General features: G+C 40.4%; 1 protein-coding gene across 2 annotated transcripts; it reads left to right on the top strand.

Moving 5' to 3' along the window:
* The first annotated feature begins 5,012 nt into the window (after positions 1-5,012).
* Positions 5,013-19,461, top strand: LOC115267896 (kinesin-like protein Klp68D). Of its 2 annotated transcripts, none has more exons than XM_029875507.2 (4): positions 5,013-5,347; positions 6,405-6,592; positions 14,267-15,962; positions 18,483-19,461. In XM_029875507.2, the coding sequence occupies exons 1-4, from the start codon at positions 5,315-5,317 to the stop codon at positions 18,939-18,941; spliced, it is 2,376 nt and encodes a 791-aa protein (XP_029731367.2). In that variant the 5' UTR covers positions 5,013-5,314; the 3' UTR covers positions 18,942-19,461. The 2 variants fall into 2 exon arrangements, with proteins under 2 accessions (XP_029731367.2, XP_029731366.2); XM_029875506.2 differs by having other exon boundaries at positions 5,014-5,347; positions 6,402-6,592.
* Positions 19,462-19,496: the final 35 nt, after the last annotated feature.

Raw genomic sequence — 19,496 nt, 5'->3', positions numbered from 1 at the left:
TTCATTGAAAAGCTTTCATAATTTCTTCAGAAATTCCTTTGGCATGTCTTAATTAAACTTTTTTGGCAGTTGCTTTGGAAACTTCTAAGGTATAATTGAGGGGCCCAGAATCAAAGGGGTGCAAGTGACCATTTTGTCGATTTTGAGCTGAGCATATCATTCCGAATTCTTCAAAATGCAAGGTTTTTAGGATTATTTTTACGATGATTAGAAAAATTACAATAAATCGTAGAAAATTGGGTCGATTTTGAAACTCCTCGTTTGAAAAATTGGTGAAAAACTTTAAGCCTCATTTACTTACTCGAAAGTGGGTTTTTGTCACTTACACCCCTTTGCTTCTAACCCCCTCTATCTTGATGGAAATTTATCCGGCAATTCTTTTGGGATTTTCTCAGGAAGTTTTTCGGTAATTTCTTCGGGTTTTCTATTTTCTATTACTATTTTCAAAATACTTTGGCTTTTCTTGAATTCTTAATTCTTTAAGCTTGTGAATTTATGAATTTCTAACGGAATGGTCTGACAATTTCCAAAGGAATGGCCGAAGAAATTTACAAAAAAAAAGCCGAAAGAATTTCCAATGAATATGCCGAAGTAATTGTGAAATGAATTTTTAAAATATTTGTCAGGGAAATTCCCAAATTAATGACCTAAGGTATTTTCAGAGAAAGTTCCGGAAAACCTTGCTATCAAATTTTGTGAAAGGAATTACTGAAGGATTGAAAGGAATTACTGGCTGAAGAAATTTTCAAAGAAATTGCTGAACACCGAAGTAATTCACAAAGGAATCACCGAATCCATGAAATAATCAAAGGAATTTCCAAACAAAAATTTTCAAATAATTATCCAAAAAAGTACCGAACCAATTTTTGGAAGTAACAAATATAAATACGATGGAACCATAAAGATTTACAGAAGGAATCACAATAAAATTGCCTTGTGGAGCGGACCTGGTGCCGACGGTCACTTGACCATTATGCCGAGGACCTGGGATCGGATCCCACTCCCGACAAACTCGCAAAATGTGAGTTCTTCCTTCGGAAGGGAAGTGAAGCGTGGGTCCCGAGATGAACTAGTCTAGGGCTAAAAATCTCGTTAATTCAGATAAAAAATAAATAAATAAAATTGCCGGAGAAATTTGCAAATGAACTGCAAAAGGAACTGCTAAAGGGATTTCAGAGGAATTGTAGTTGAAATTTTAGAACAAATTTCGAAAGAAATTGCTGATCAACTTCCAATGGAACTACTACAGAAATTCTAAAAAAAAATGACAAAGGAGTTTCATATGAATTTCCGAAAATATTTCTGAACCAATACTAAACATCAAAGGAATTTCCGAAGAAATTCAATGGTGAAATGGATGAAACAATTTGCTACTCTGTTTTCGAGAAAATGCTCAGTTCGATTCGAAAAGGCGCTGTCCATAAAATACGTAGACTCATTTTTGGCAATCTTTCGTTCATACAAAAATTTGAAAATTTGTTTGAAACGTAGACTTTGCCCAGAACCCCCGCCTCCCCCATCAAAGTCTACGTAGTTTATGGACAGGCCCAAGACAAAATTTTGATTTCATGTGGTTTATCATGTAAATATCATGTTTCGAAAAAAAAAATATCTCCTTCCACGCAGTAAAACTAGAGGGTTATCGTTGTTGCACATAATAGCGTATTTATAATTTAAACATGCATCGCAATATAAAATCAGCATCCCCATGAAAGTAGAACTACCCTTATATGAATATAGTTATATGAATATTTTGTAGATTTCATAGTTCATACTTCTCACAGCTGTTTTGGTGAAAGTATTCTTATGACCTCTTGAATATTATCAAGCAATAAAATTAAAGAAGTTTTCGCGATAAATATTGTGTTCTAACCAGAAAAATCCCTTTATTACAATTACTTTTATATAGATTTTTAAAACAACAAATAAGACGGGCTTGGTGGTCTACTGTCTACCGCTTCTGATTTGTATGCAGAAGGTCCTGGTCCTGGCTTCAATCCCTGGCCCGTCCCTTTCCTCCTACTTTGTATCTTCGTTTATACTTTCTCCCTATTCCCTACATATTCATCTCATGTATATTCACATGTTCATAGCCATCGCTAGAACAGAAACGGGTTGAATAACTTTCCCAGCACAGTGTCAATCTGTCATATAACGTCTACGAGTTATGCAATCATGCAAACTGTGCCGCAATATCTTCAGAGTAATAAATACACCAATCTATCACCTTACGCCTGGCACCACGCACCAATGTGTGAACCCATTGCTAACCATATCCCACCAACACTCCGATATCCGCATGAATTTGTGCAGACGCAGAGGTATATTCGGTCTGATGTGGATACAAACGATTGCAATCATCACTTCCTTCCGCTTCCCCACATTGACCTGCAACCTGACGTGGCAGGCGCCAAAAATGTATTGGTTCTAAATCTATGCAAATCAAATGAAAGATGACCGAGTTATTGTAATTACCTTTTCCACTACCGTCTACCCCCGTTGGTTTGAACAACACCTCATGCAAACCAACGGGGTTCATTTTTTAATTTGAACTTCTATTAACCCTGTGGGCATCGAAAAACACACTGATGGCAATCCTTTTTTGCTGTTTTGTTTTGATTCTGCGTTCCGTTTCACCCCGTTCCGTGAGCATAATGACGTTTGAACGATTTTTAGTTTGAACGATGCGCAGATTAGCGGGGTTCAAATTAAAAAGTGTTCAGATTAGATGCGGTCAAACCAACGAGGGTAGACGGTAATAGTGAGAGTGCTAATGTTACTGCTAAATTACTGCCGAAATGCAGAACTTGAATATGTCAGAGTAACACAAAGGGGCTCCATTCCAAGGCTTGGCCAAAATGTTTGGGATAGGCAACTTTTTTTCTCTCACAAAAAGTGCATCAAAAAATCTCTAATTTTGACTGTTTGTCAACCTATTATATGTGCATCATTGGTGCAAATTTGAGCTCGATTAGTAAATCTTTTGCGAAATTAGAACCGTTCTGGTAAACACTATTTTTAGACAATAATTTTTGAACTGTCATAACTTGAAAACCAGTGAACCGAATTTGATGAAATTTTGAACGTTTATCAACAATATATCAAATATATATTGGTACTTGATACGACGTTGTTAAATGGAATATTTTCTCACGACGAATAAAGTTATACCGGTTTGACATTTTCACTCATATAGAGGAAAATAAATCAAACTTACAATACCACACAAAAATTACTAAATGTGTTCTTCTTTTAATTCAAATAGGCTGTATTATATCTTGAGAACAGAAGTAGAAAATCTTTGGATATTAACACAAATATTTAATGACATTGATGTTAAAAATTTACATTTTTTCGAGAAAGATTCAAAAAGTGTCAATGCATAACTTTTTTTAACGTTCAAAAAGTACCTATGTTTTAAAGACTTAAGCTAAGTTTCGTGTTGCCAAGTAGAGCGCTCAAGTAAAATTCCCTCTTTTTCCGCAAGTAATTTTGACAACTGATCCAGTATGGGGAGAAACGTTACTTTTCCTTACGGAATAATAGCGCGGACAATTTTTCCGCAAAGAAAAGTGACAGCTCCATTTGTTTCGCACGGGAGGCGTTATGAGTGTTACACTTTTATCCTTACTTGCCATCTGCGAACCGCTCAAGTAATTTTGCAGCGGAATCATTACTTGACCATTACTTGTCCTATCTTTTTGCACAGTACGTACGAAGTGAAAACTAGCCATTATGAAGCAATAATATATTGTTGATGAAAGGGCTGTTTGCAGATCAGAAGGAATTGCTCAGCCTATTTTGATGCATGAGAAATTCCTTGCCTGAATCGCCCAAAAAACCCTTCTTCTTCGATCGCAGTACACAGTTGCGAAGAAATGACAAATTCAAATGGCAGTCACTGTAGGAAGTTTCTGCCAGGAATCGATTAAAAATTTCTTGAGCGATTCCTTTTGAACACGAAACTGGACTGAAAGTTCAAAATTTTATTCAATTCGATTCACTGGTTTCCGAGATATGACAGTTCAAACATAAGTTGTTTAAAAAATAGTGATTTACGAGAACGGTTCAAGCTTTGCGAAAAATTAACCAATCGAGCTCAAACTTGTACCAATGATGCACATATTATAGGTGGATAAACAGTAAAAAATTGAGAATTCTCGATGCACTGTATGAAAAGTTACAGCATGTTGAACATTTTTGTGAGAGAAAAAAAAGTTACCTATCCCAAACATTTTGGACAAATTTCGAAAATTTTGTATGGACAAATCATACAAATTTCGAAAATTGTGTATGGACAAAAGTCCACGAGGGGAAGGAGGGTCTGAGATGGCCAAAAATTAGTCAACGTCACTAAGTATTAATATGTACTTGTATTAATATTTATTTAGTCCCGCACGAAACAATAATGAAATTCTTCCACCTCAGACTATTTCACCGGGGATTACTGAATAGAACAATATCGTTTATTGAGACGACTATCGTTATTTGAAAATGTGTTTACTTCGCTGTGCCACATTTTTCCAAGCTAGCGAACTCAAAATATTCATCGTCTTTAGCATTTAGAATCTGAGTCCACTAAACGCACCGCTTCTATCACAATGACGCGTGCACGAGAAAAGAGTCTCACAAAAATGTAAACGAATCTCACTGGTCTCACGCTCATCTCTCACCCAAAGAGCACTCAACAACATAAACGTCAAAGCTTTTCCATCCTGGGCCACCACCACCCACTCGACCACCCTCTTTGGGTTGTTTTTCTTTTTTACCTCATTTTCCTCCAGCTGCACAGTGGCCACTGCAGTGGTAAAATTTTTGGAAGCACACGGATAGAAAATATTGGATTCAGTAAATTGCTGATGAGGGTTGGCTGTCCTGTTTGATTTTTCATTCATGTTTCGTATCTATCAAACTTATAAGCATTAGGTATAAATAAAACTTATGTTGAAGGAAAATGTATTGTTTAATTTTAACCAAGAACCCGCTGTAGCTGACCATCACAAGCCGAAGCAAGAGAGTGCAGCCAAAAGAGCCCTCCCAACAAACCCACCGCAAGTGGGTGTGTGATCGCTCTCGTCTTCGCTCGACTGACGGCGCGCGGCAGACGGTGACGGTGACGGGTACTCACTCACTCGTCGTCATTCTGCTGTGTTGTTTTGCGTTGGAAACCAGCTGAATCGATAATCCAAACAAAAGTACGAGTCTAGTCATCAGGATGTGCCGTTTTCCGTGAAAATCGTCGAAAAATCGGGAAAATTTCCATCCAGTCCAGTGATTTCGGTGCTCAGTGGTGCAAATCCGGCCAGATTGAACCATGAATCGCAGCGCCAAGTTGAAGAACGTCGCGGTAAGTGTTGATTTTGCTGCAGCCTTGAGACTCCCCGAAGTCTGCGGCTGGGCTAGGCAAACACTGTAAAGTGTCTACGGGTGTGAAAAAAAAATGAGAGAAGCAGATATTTTCATAGAGATGACGGGCACGCAGAAGATGATATTAGATTATGTGCCGATACCGCGAAATGGGGCACGTTCGATGTAGTACTAGATTTGTAGTAATGAGCTGAATTTTAGTATGGTGAGAAGGTCAATTCTCCGTTTCTGCAATGAAATGGTGCAAAAAGCGTGGGTATTATGATTCATTGCCTAATTTAATGCTGTTTGAGCAAAACTTTGCGAAACTTTGTTGTTTAAATTGCAAGAAATGGAGAAAACAACAACACGGTTCCCCAAAGTTTTGCTCAAACAGCATCAAATTAGGCAAGGAATCATAATACCCACGCTTTTTGCACCATTTCATTGCAGAAACGGAGAATTGACCTTCTCACCATACTAAAATTCAGCTCATTACTACAAATCTAGTACTTCACCGATCTGTCCTATTGCACAACTTTTTTTTTTTCGGGGCTACGTGCATCATCTTGATTGCATGGCTCATTTTGCTTTTCTTTCTGGGGTGTGGAAACGGGGCTCAATCGACTGGAACGTGCACCATGCATCAAAATGTTGTGAAGAACTGGAAAATGAAAGTGAATCGATTACAGCAGGCTGCGCGATGGCTGTCGAACAGGATGTCATTAGCAATTCTATGCTTTGGGGAATGTAGAGCACTACACTGGGAAAATCAGTGCCAACTATGCTTGATGTAAATTTAATTGAAGCAACATCAATGACATACTATGCCATCCTAGATGCCATCAGAAAATGCAATAACTCAAGCCTTCCCTAATGTATTCTTTTATTACAAAAAGAAAAACTACTAGTTAAGCAACTTTTCCTTTTTTTTAATCGGATGACTTCATGCCGTGATTTTTTACCTAGCTATACGTACATTTTCCAGCCTCAAGCCGTTGTGAGCCCATTAATTAATTTTCTTTCGTTTTTTATTTTTCTCTTTTCCACAATAGCAGGCCGCGAAAAACGAGTGCGTACAGGTGGTGGTGCGCTGTCGGCCGCTTAACAACAAGGAACAGGCGGGCAACTTCCAGCGGGTGGTGGATGTCTTTCCGAGCCGGGGCGTCATCGAGATACTAAACTGCAATGAGACGTCGCGGGAAAATAAGAAAATGTTCACCTACGATGCGGTGTACGATTGGAGGTAAGAAGACGTTATATTTTAAAGTAATAAAATTGAATGTCTGCAATGACTAGTATCTTGGCCACAGGGTAAATTAAACATTTAGAAGAATTCGTTGATACAGGGTGCGTGCGATATTTTTGCACTAAATCATATCGTAATCATAAAACACGTTTTAAAAATGATTTTTTCGCGAACAATTGTGATTATTTTAATGATTTAGGAAGAAAAAAGTGGTCCTAATATCGATAACCTTTTTTGAACGATCCTGAGAACCGCTGCAAGTCCGTTTTAGTGTTGTTCTCTATATTTTGGTCAACAATTGTGTTATTTTAGGTAAAACTAGAATATTTTTTTTTGTACGAGGAGCTCGAATGGTATCATCGTTATGTGTGCCGTTCAAAAAATATCCCATAAATTTGAAAAAGAGGTTTCTAGAAGACGAAAATGCGAACAACTTGAGTATAAATATATGGAGCAGCTGCGTACTATCTGCATTTTCTCAGCTGTCAAGAACGCTATGAAGCTGATTTTTTCAGTGTAGTTGGGGGATTCCATAGGCTTGTTACCTACAAAAAACTACATCGCTGGAATGGAAGATAGCGGAGAAATAACTGGAAGAAGTCGGAAATTCTAATTTGAGCAATGGTATTCTACTAGGGCTGCTCAAACATTTATGAGAAAATTTAAAACTAAAATATCCTAAGTCTGACCACCTCAATTTGCTGTTTTAGACTCCCATAAGCTACAGCACAAATTTGAGCTGAATTGATAAGGTCTTAGGTATCGCTCGACTAGTCTGAAGTTTATATGGTAAAACCTGGTAAAACTGGTTCAAATATGTGCAGGAATGGCATAGTTTTAGTTTTCTGCCACTATATGGCACTGGAAGCGTTCAATAACCCTTATTTTTAGTATTATTATAGGGAATTCTATGCGGAACATCTTTGTTGAAGACCGCTAAGTGATCCGATGCTTGCTAAAAAAAAGTTGTACCCTAGACTTAGTGTATCGAAAAAACAACCAGTTTTTATTGATGTTATTCGATAACCGTCGTGCGGGGCTACTTTTGAAATACGGGGCTACTTTGGACACTTTTGAATAAGGGTTTTTTGAATTTAAAATATGGTTCAAATAGGGGAACTTACGTATTTTCGGCAGTTTTGTTCTTTTCGTCATGTTTTTTTTTTTAAGGCTGTTGATCTCAAAGTTGGCCTCAAATCCTTCCCAACTAAGCTGAGTTCTATGCACCAATTTCAGGCAATTTGGCCCACAAAAACCCCTCATGACGAAGAGAACAAACCTGCCGATAATACCCTTTATCACCCTATGTTTGATGTCTTTGGGACTATTACGACGCAATATTTTCCCCTTCATTTGGTCCTATTTATCTTTCAATGATTTCCAATGGGATTTACCAAATGCTCAAAAACCAACATCTCTTCTCGGCATTACGTCAACCAGCGATTAGGAAATTGAGTGTTTGTGGATGCCCCCATGCAGGAGTCTTGCTACCACTTTTAAGGAATCGTGTAGCAGAAACGCAATTGAGATAACTTAATGTGGTTTCCCTACTTATGATGTTATCCATTACAAACCTCAATAGGCTGCTTCATTTGTATATCTTAGCTGGGAATCCGACTGTGGAACTTTGAATCATTTAATATGTAACTACCCAGTTTTTACTCAACTGCGTTTCCGAGTACTCGGTAAACACTTAATTAAGTGAAACTGACCTAAGAAGACTTCAGGATGTTCTGAACTCGTTGTGGCAAGTAGCTATAGGCTTACTTTTCGCTTTATGCGTTTTTACAGTGCCCTTTTCAGGGCGCTGTTTGAACCCGTTGTGGTACGCTTATGCGATTATGTTGACTATTATGCCTATTATACCTATTCCCTTACCTTCCCTTTCCCTATCCTCCCTTCTCTCTCCCTTATTCCTCCCTTCTCTCTCCCTTATTCCTCCCTTCTCTCTCCCTCAGGTAAATGATGAATAGGCTCATATTCATGGCGATGGCACACATTTCCCAAATAGAGGAGAAAGTGCCTCTGGAGCCGACCTAGTGATACCTGATTCACATTTTCAAAAATGTTCTCTGATTCTCAAGTCCACCCCCACATTTTGGCATCCACAAAGAAGCAAATGGTCAAAACTTCAGCCAAATCAATTAAAATTAAGAGGTGCATCAAATCAGTTTTGTGTTTTCGATTATTTACGAACTTCAAAAAATCATAACTACAACAAAACTTGTCAAAAATTAATTCTTTTAGCAGACATCGAAAGATATACTTGTTTACTTCAAGTTCTCCGAACAACGGTGCATAAAAAGTTCCATCCCTTTTTGATAGAATAATATTTATGCAACACGTATCCTACGAGCACTGATTTTGATTAGTCAAAGAAAAACTATTTTTCAAGGAAAGCTAGCTGATAAAAGCTTCTAACACAATTTTGTGGAAAAAATAGAGGCAATAGAGGCGATTGCCCCCATCGCACAGTGCTGCGCCCCATAGACAAAAGTGAAAAAATCGACTTCAAAATTTGGTTCAATCTAGTATGCAGTGCTGTTCATACATGCTTGAAGTATGTTGCTCGATCATTATAAGCTTGAAAATCGTGTTTATTATACCAAAACAACCTAAATTACCAAACAGTGTTTTCGTTGCCCAAAGAAAAATTATATTTTGTAAAACAGATTCATCTTTGGCCTAGCTCAACATTATTAAACGTTTAAGTTTTCAGTGAAAATCAAAATGGAAGGTCTACAACACATCAGTAGAATCTATTTTCTTCGTTTAGCATGACAGCATGTTTTGATATTTGTGAAAATAAAATGTCATAATGTAAGTACTATATAGCGTAGAGGAAAAACGACCCCAAAATTCAAATTGATGAAACAAAAAATGACCTCAAAAGACCTCTCTGAATTTTTCGCCATGTTTTCTTTATAGTATCCGCTGAATACTGAATTCGACTCCAGCTGCTTTTATTTGCTAATTTGTTCGTAATCGAGCTTTTTCCGAGTGATGTATTTATAGTCAAAATCGAAGATATTTTTGAACAAGTGTTTTTTTCTGATCCATTCCAACGAAAAGTGTATCAGTTTATATTGTTCTCTTGTTTTCTTATGAAACTGCCGATTTCTACTAAGAATTTCAGGGTAAACTTCAACGATTTCGCCATTTTTAAAGTATGCAACTGGACAAGAAATGGTTAATCGCACGACCTTCAAGAAACAAAATGTTCGATGAGAATAATGTTTGGTGAATAAGTCATTCTTGCTTTTACCTATTTATGATGATCTATATGTTAATACAGTTGCCTAAACTGCATTCTTAAAAAAAAATCTAGCAAGATTAAAATAAATTGGCGTTTAAGACACTTAAGCGATTATGAATTATACATAGGACATTTATGCAAATTGTACTGCCCATGATCGCATATCAGTCCCATCTTTGCTGGGTTTCCTATTCATATGGGACAATTATGCGATCATAGGCAGTGTAGCTTTTATCAAGTTTGTCAACTTCACCGAAGACACTATTGAGAAAAAATGTATAGTACCGTAATCCGGGGTCAAATTGATCACTTTAAAACAACTTTTGCGGATAACATCAGTGCCTGTTCAAATATTGCCAAAAGAATTTCTGTAAAACCAGTACCCAGTGGATCTCCATGGAACCATGTGACAGAATTTTGTTCAACAAATTTAAACTTTAAGTTAAATAACTTCAAATATTAAAATATTCGAAATGCCACTTTGGGGCGAAATTGATCAGTATACAATTAAGCATCGATTGGAAAGGAAAATTTCCTTCACCGCTTAATTTTGCTCTTCTAAATCCGAATAACGCGTCTAAAATCTTACAACTAGTGAATTTAATATTTTAAATGCAAAATTAAATTTCGAAATTTCCCCTTAAACGCCTAAAGGTAGACAATTTCATTTGAAATAAGTGATTTCTATTACAATAAATGACTATTTCTTCATAAAATGAGCTTTTCATAACAATTTCATGTTCTGATTAGCTGCTTAAGATCCCAACCAAGGCTCAACAAAAATGTTAAAACAGAGAATTCACGGGAAGTCCTATTACCAATTGATTTTTTAGCAGCAATGATTTCAGCTAAATGAGAAATACATTGCAAATTCCTTGAAAAAATAAGGCAAAACTAACTTTTTTCTAAATAAATAAAAGTCTACACTCATCTCTAGACATCTACGAATCAGATGACGTAAAAAGTTTAAGATCATTACGACGGTTAAGAGTTCCTAGTATGGAATTACAATGTAGTACCCGAGTGATCAATTTCACCCCGCTGATGAATTTGACCCCGGTTTACGGTACTTTAGTTATGATTTTTGTCCTGCAGTTTCATACATTCGCAGCACTGTGCATCGCCTTGACCTGTGGCCAGGTCAAAATTTTGCCGACTTGCTTTATTTCGTGTTGAACCTGCGGCGCCATAAGCTTCTTGGTCTGCCTCTGTTTCGATGTCCTGCTGTTGCCTCTGGAGCCAACCTACAGACACCTGATACCTGCTGGGTTCCAATCTAACGCTTGCTTGCAGATTTCGTTTTCGCCCCCGCGTAGAGTGTTGCGACCTACCTACCTATGTCCACTTCGCTTCCGAATTTCTGCGCTATTGGCTTTCAATAACATGGACGATAGAGCTCTACGTTGTGTGTGTTCTCCACTGATACACACCAAGTTTCACTGGCATACAGCAGCACAAATTTCACGTTCGTTGATGTCGATCTTGGTGCCACCATCGGCCGCCATTTGGCTATCAAGATATTGGAAGTTTTCAACATTCTCCCCTGCTTGCCCAGCTACCGTAAAGCTGGATCGTATTTACATCTATTTGGTCTTATTGGCATTGATGATAAGACCTGCCGCCGAGGAGCGATTGAAGAGATCATCAAGGATCTTGGAGAGCAACGTCATCAGCCAATTCGAAGTCATTTAGATGCTCCATGGTAATAGCTAATGGGTTGGCACAGTGTGGCTTCGTGGTCGTGTGGCTAGTGTCACCAAGCATTTAGTCGCATCGTACTAAGGAGCGCGGGTTCGAATCCCATCGCAGCTGTCAGGAAAAGTTTTCGGCTGTGCCACTGGGCGTTGCATGCTAGTCCGTTGTCTAGTGTCGTGCTTCCTTCTAAGAGGGAACAGCTCACTGGAAGTACTAAACGCGTCCGTGTTTTTTTTTAACCCACAATTTGGTTCACGAATTTACGATCAATCGCACCTCAGGATCTCTTCGATTAAGATGAAAAACAGTAGCGGTGATAGGATACATCCTTGCATCACTCCAGCAACGATACGGATGAGATCGGGCAAGACCAGTCTTGTTAGCATTCGACACTTTTCACTACCTTCATTTCGATGCCGCAGTCGGGTGTCAGCTTGCTTTGTTACATTCATGCGCTACCGTTACCTTTTACACACAACACGAGCGGTAGGGGGTCGTACACAAATTACTTCACGCCCTTAGGAGGGAGGGGGTTTTCCACAACGTGACGACCCTTACAAAAATATTGAGGTCCCATACAAAAAGTGAGACATAGGGGGGGGTTTAAAAGGTCGATTTTTGCGTGACATAGTTTGTGTATCACCCCTAGGACAAAGATCAATAAACATAAACAAGGGTCAAATCAATTTTGTCTGACACGATGACATTTGTCTAAATCTAGCTTTTCGCATGGATTTCAGCCAATTCCGATAATGTTAAATAATATTAATTTATTCTTGCTTGTTGAATTGGTCATACGTCGCACATATGACCAACACAGCTCTCATTGTGAAAGAAGACAGGAATAACAATAGCCGAACCATCTCCCGAAGGCGCAATCGCGGTCAAGTGCATTCGTTTGACATTTTTGTTTCCTACGGTAGTTTGATTGCTTGTGTTACGAATGTCGGAGACAAAGGCAGGCGAATATCGACGAAAAGGTGTCAATGACTGTGATCTCTAACAAGACTGGGCAAGACATCCTTGTGTAGTACTCTGCACGAAAATGCCCTGTATTGTGCTTCAATAAGGTCGATGATTTTCTCAGGAACACCCTTGCGCTTGAGGGCTCCCCTAAGGTGGTTCAAAAAATCGTTTTTGCTCCACACCGCTTATTCGATTCATAACCGGATTCTATGCTTTCTCCAAAAAATTGAGCTGAATTGGGAGAAAATTGAGAGTGCACAAGCCCTTTGAAGTTTGTATGGGAATTACTAAGGGAAAAGGGCGTTTTTCATTCAATTGACCGTAGCATTTTGCCAATAGTGTTAGTTGATCCTTGGTACTCCTAGGCTACTCTATCAGCTACAACATTGCCGAAGACCACATTCAAATAGGATGCTTCATTCATTAGTTATCGGGAGTCGTAATCAATGAACACCAGGTAGAGAAATTCTAGGAATTCATTGATTTGCTCCAAGACGATACGGAGCGTGACAATATGTATGGTCCACACAGGATCGTCCGGCACGGAACCCTCCTTGCTGTCACCGGAGAGTTGCGTCAATCTTCTCCTGGATTGCGGCTTTGGCCCCTCGTGTTTTCGCTCGCTCTATCGCGGCTTTGGCGTTCCTTCGCTCCTCTATCTTCCTCCAGGTACCATCTGTGATCCACTGTTTTCTTCAGGTGCGTAGCTCACCCAAATTATTCTCACCGGACGCTATTGAGGCCGCCTGCACCTCCTTGGTGAACAGACGCTCGAGACGTACCTCTTCAATCTAACTGAAGTCAGAAGGACAACAATGCCTAGGCTGCACTACCAGCTAAGCACACAACCATAGATTTAACACAACTCTTAGCTGGCGGTCTTTGTCTTCGCTTGACCCGTGGGAGCACGAGATAGAAACTTGTGAGGATCAAAGTTGGACTCTCCTTGTCGATTCACCATTAAATACTGAAACTGAAAAAAAATTGTATTTTGTAACTTGTTTACAATAGTAGTTTACGAAACAAGGTGCAGAATGACGATTTTTACAGCACGAGTCGTACATTTATCCAACGAGGCTTGCCGAGTTGGATAATTACGACGAGTGCTGGAAAAATCGAGTTCTGCACCGAGTTGCGGAGAACGTTTTTTGCAATTCCATAAATTATCCTTGAGGATAGTTTCTAACAAAACTTTTTCATCAAACTGCATACTGATGTTCATAGTCATGTTTAAGAAAATCTGAACATAACAGGTTATACTGTGCAGTTGTCACAATTTTTCAAAACTGCGCCCAGAAAGCATCAAGAAGATGACCAAAACTGAAAACAGTGCTGTAATTACTCATTACGCAACGCAAATCAGTGCTGTAATGAACTATTACAGCACTGTTAATTTGGTGTGGGAAAGTAGGCCTTTTTTTGTCAGATTTGCGTGAGGTAAAACAGCCTATTACGATGAGAAATTGCAAAAATAATCTAACCAGTGCTGAAGGTTCAGATATAACATGTGCCCTATTATTTCAAAAGAGCATGTTTATGAAAAATCCCCTATCTCCTGAACTTAAATTTTTGATAGGTTATTTTTGAATCACGTACAGATTCTTCAAACGAGAATAATGTATTATATAAAGCATCGCCTAAAATAGAAAATGGATACATTGCTAACACTATTTTTTGTACATTCAATCAATAGAATGTTTTATTTAGAAACTTAATGTTACAGACAATAATCTCATTTTATCTTTCGATTCCAGCTCCACCCAGCAGCAGGTGTACGATGAGGTTGTTCGCCCGCTGGTCTACTCGGTGCTGGAAGGTTTCAACGGATGCGTCTTTGCCTACGGCCAAACTGGTACCGGTAAAACTCACACCATGGAGGGCATCAAGAGTGACCCCGAGCACCGTGGTATTATCCCGCGGGCGTTCGAACAAATATGGGCCCATATCAATCGGTCGCAGAACATGAACTTCCTGGTGGCCGTTTCCTATTTGGAGATCTACATGGAGGAGTTGCGCGATTTGCTGAAACCGAACTCGACCACCCCGTTGGAGCTGAGGGAGCGGGATGGAGGCATTGTGGTTCCTAATTTGCACTCGGTGCTTTGCAAGAGCGTCGAGGACATGATCCAGGTGATGTACATGGGAAACAAAAATCGCACCGTAGGGTTCACGAACATGAACGAGCACAGTTCCCGGTCACATGCGATCTTTCTGATCAAGATCGAAATGTGCGAGGTGGGTTCGACACTGGTAAAGGTCGGAAAGTTGAACCTGATCGATTTGGCTGGTAGCGAGCGTCAATCGAAGACTGGAGCCACTGCGGAGCGTTTGAAAGAGGCTAGCAAGATCAATCGGGCCCTGTCGTCGCTGGGAAATGTGATTTCCGCATTGGCGGAAAAGTCTCCGCACATTCCGTATCGTGATTCCAAATTGACTCGGTTGTTGCAGGACTCTCTGGGTGGCAACTCCAAAACCATCATGATTGCGAATATTGGTCCGTCGGAATTTAACTACAATGAAACACTGACTACACTTAGATATGCCCATCGGGCCAAGGCCATCGAGAACAAACCGGTCATGAACGAGGACCCGCAGGATACAAAACTACGCGAGTACCAAGAGGAGATTGCACGCCTACGGAAGCTTATAACCGAGCGTCAACATCGGGAGAAATCCGTTCCAAAGGTTAAGAAAGTGAAACAGAAAACTATCAAGCGTGACGAGAGTTTGGAAGAATCTGACGAGAAATCAGATTCGGAAGCGGAGGAGGAAGAGGATGAGAAGGAAAATGAGCAGGACTTCAGCGAACTGGACGCCAAAGCGCAGGAGGCTTTACTGAAGGAACGGGAATTGACGGCCAGCCTGGCTGGTAAATTGCACGAACTGGAAAACCAGTTGGTCAAAGGTGGTAAAAACATTTTGGATACTTACACTGAACGTCAGCTCGAGCTGGAGAAAAAGATGGCGGAGATTGCAGAGCGAAAGAAGCGTGAGATTGAGATGCAACAGCAGCTGGAACTGCACGAGGAATCTACGATGGAGATTCGCGAGACGTTCACGTCGCTGCAGCAGGAAGTCGAGCTGAAGACGCGCAAACTAAAGAAATGCTACACCAAATGTATGGCATTGAAGCAGGAATTGCAGGACACCCGGGATGAGCACAACCGAGATCGCCGTGAGCTAGAAATGACGCAAAACGAGCTGATTAAGGAACTGAAACGTTTGCTGTTGATAATCGACAACTTCGTTCCGGCGGAGGTCAAATCGCGGCTGTACACGCAGGCCAAGTATGACGACGAAGCGGAGGAGTGGTACCTCAATAGCAACATGATCCTGAGCAACCACCAGATGGTGCCGCGGCCTGTGGCCGATGTGAACCGAAGGCGACCGATGTCCGAGTATGCGCTGCATATGATTAAGTCCAATGCGACTGATGCGGTGCGATATAAGGTAAGGTGTTTGGGTTTTATTCATTAGTTTGATTTTCCCGAAATATTTATCTAGGTATTTGAAAATTATGGGTAATAGGTACGTGTTTTATCACAGAAAAAAGATAATTCATTCTCAGAATTATGTTCGCAGAATCCTAGCGAATTACTGTTGGGTTCCCAGCGGAATCCGACTTTGTGGCGGATTTCCATAGGAATTTCAACGGATTTCTAATGAAGTCCTTGCGGATTTCCAGTGAAATCCTAACGGATGCTCAGATAAATCTCAGAGAAAGCATAGTGATATGCCCAGTGGAAATCCAGCGAATTCACAGATGAACCTCAGTAGATTTCCTATGAAATTCCAGCGCATTCGCAGTGGAATCCCAGTAGAATCTCAGCGGGTGATGTCCAGTTGAATCCCAGCAGGCTCCCAGTGGAATATCAACCAATTCTCAGTAGAATTCCAACGGATTTCCAAGAGAATCCCAGCGCAATCTCTGTGGATTCTCAGCGGATTTCCAACTAAATCCCAACAGGATTCTCAGTGAAATCCCAGATGATTTCCATCAAGTCGAATGGAATCCCAGGGAATACCCAACGGAATACCACCAAAATCCCTACGGAATCCCAGCGAATTCCCAGATGATTCCTTGCGGAATCCCAGCGGACTCTCAGGGAAATTGCTACGGATGACCAGCGGATTGCCAGCAGAACCCCGTGGATCCTAAACGAATTCCCAGCACAGGGAAAAATTTCAACTCAGAGGCTGAGTTGGTCTTACTCAGAAATCGAAAAATCCTTTGTTTTCTTACTCAGTTTCCGTTAAAAGTGGGACAACCCATTGCCAATGGGTTGTCCCACTTTTAGCCGAAACTGAGTAAGAAAACAAAGGATTTTTCGATTTCTGAGTAAGGCCAACTCAGTCATTGAGTAGAAATTTTTCTCGGTGAGTGGCTTTTCAGAAAAATCTCAGCAAATCCCAGCACATTCTAAGCCAAATTCTCTCAACTTATTGGACGCAGTGACTTAATTTCCCCAACAAGGGACGAAAAAAAAAGCCAAATTCTAGCGGATTGCCATTACAACGGATTGAAATCACAGCAAATCCGTAGCAGAATCCCAGCTAAATTCCAGCGAAATTCGACCGTATTGCCAGCAAAATCCCAACGGTTTCTCAAAGAAATCCCAGTGGATTCCCAGCGAAGTACTATCGCATTCCCAGTGCAATTCCAGTAGATTCCCTGTGGAATCTCTGAGGAGTTTTAAGTGGCTTCCTAGTGGGATCACAGCGGATACCCAATGCAGTCATCCAGATTCCAAGCGGTTTTCCAGTGAATCCTAGCGAATTCCCAATGGAATCCAAGCGGATTCTCTGTAGAATTCCAGCGGATTCCCAGTGGAATGCCAATGAATACACAATATAATCATAATAAACTCCAACCGGAATGCTAGCAGACTCTCTGCGGAATCCAAGCGGGTTTCCAGTATAATCCCATCAGATACCTATCAGAGTCTGTGTGCATATTTAACGGATTCCCAGTGAAATCCTTGAGAATTTACTGTGGAATCCAAGAGAATTTCTAGCGAATATCAAATTAAATCCCAGTGGACTCCCAAATAATATCCAGCGCATTTTCAGTGAAATCTCAACGGATTCTCAGAGAAAGGGGCTGTCCATAAACCACGTGGTCATTTTTTTGGGACTTCTCAATACCTCCCCCCCCCCCCCATGGTCATTATTCCATACAAAAAAAAAATTTCTTCCATACAAAATGGTCATTGGCCGAACCCCCTCCCCCCCCCCTCATGACCACGTGGTTTATGGACAGCCCCAAAGACATTTCAGCGGTTTTCAAGCAGTATTCCAATATAAACCTAGCGGATTCCCAACGATTTTTCAGCGACATCCTAGCAAATTCTTAGCGAAATCCTTGTGAATTTATAATAAATTTCAAATGTAATCCTTGCGAACCTATATATCACTCCTTCACTTCCTTAAGGACAAGGTATTTGAGGTACACAGCTTTAATTTTCTAGAGCTCAAATCTAGAGAACCGTCAAATGTATCTAGCTGAAAATGTAACTTGATGCTTGCTTCCGCACAGTAAACATTGAGTTACAGTTTCAGCAGGATCCGTTTGACGATTCTCTAGATTTGAGCTACAGGAAGTTTGAGCTATGTACTCCAAATACTCCGAAAAAAATCCCTCCTTACGGACTTCCATAGAAAATTTAGTGAACTTCCAGTACAAGTCTAAAGGATTTCCAGTGTGATCCTAGCGAAAAAATATTGGTGGGATTGTTCAAATAATTGCTATCAAGTTCAAGTATCTTAGTTACTTACTAGTAATCAAGTAACTGCGTGTGCATTATTCTGACGAGATTTTGTTGTAATTGTTGAGATTGTTGTAATTCATTAGCTCATTTCACAAATTTCTTCATGATGTTGTGATATTATTGGAGCTAGACGGATTTCTAGCTGGCATTATTATTGAACCAAAACTTTCTAGTCTTAACTAAAACATCTTATATCTTTCAGGGTGAAAACATATTGAACTACGAACTGGACATGCCCCTCCGTACAACCTACGAGTATTCCAATCCAAAGGTGTCGGCATCCCTGCAGGCGGTCCTAGCGGAAGCCATGCAAACCGAAGATGATATTGACATTACCGACCAGTCCAACTATGCTAGCATGATGAAGCAGCGGCTGGACAGAATTACGCGTCGCAACGCTGCAGCAGAAGGATCTTCCGGAAGTGGTAGCAGCGCAGGTATGACCGCTTCCAACGGCATTGCTCCGAGCAGCAGTAGTAGCAGTATTGGAGGCGGTGCGTCCGGAGTCGGTGCGAGCCGCGCTCGATCGTCCATTTACAACAACCGTGGAATGTCGGCTGCGCCCACGTTTGGGGCACATTCCGGGACAACCGCGGCAAAGAAAGCACCGCCGGCCAGTGCAGCAACCTTTCCGAAAGCGCGTGGCTTGATACCGAAGTAGATCCAGCGCCAAGGTGAAACTGAAGTACTCATTTGATATTTCTCTGTGAACTGGTTCTCTATAGTTATTGTCCTCCTCTCTTATCATCATAACCTCCCCCCGTCAGCACAGCACACACAGACACACAACAATCATATGCTCGCATCGATGATTCATTGGAAATTATTGGAGTTTAAGTTCGATTAAGGTTTCGGTTGCTTTTTGGGGATTTCTCCTGCTATCGAAACAGTTTGGGCTGAATGGTGAAACGTTCTACCCAGTCATTGTCCGATAGCCGAAATAATCCCCCTTTTCTCAGCAGCAGTACGAGATTTGGTTTTCCGGGCGGCTTGAATGTAGGAAAAGTTTCACACGCGTGCGCTTAACGAAATTGGCTTGATAGGCAACAAACAACACATTATATGCATTACGAAAAAGATTTGGAAAAGTGAACGGTATAACTGCTAGTCGGTTGGGATCGTAAAATATTGACTCCGTAATCAGGACTAGGGTAAGGTGGGTACGATTTTTCACGGTAGGATGAACAAAAAGTAAAAAAAAATATTAGGCTTTAGC

This window comes from Aedes albopictus, chromosome 3 (genome assembly GCF_035046485.1).
Source record: "Aedes albopictus strain Foshan chromosome 3, AalbF5, whole genome shotgun sequence".
Taxonomy (NCBI): domain Eukaryota; kingdom Metazoa; phylum Arthropoda; class Insecta; order Diptera; family Culicidae; genus Aedes; species Aedes albopictus.
This window is presented reverse-complemented; position numbering and strand designations above follow the sequence as displayed.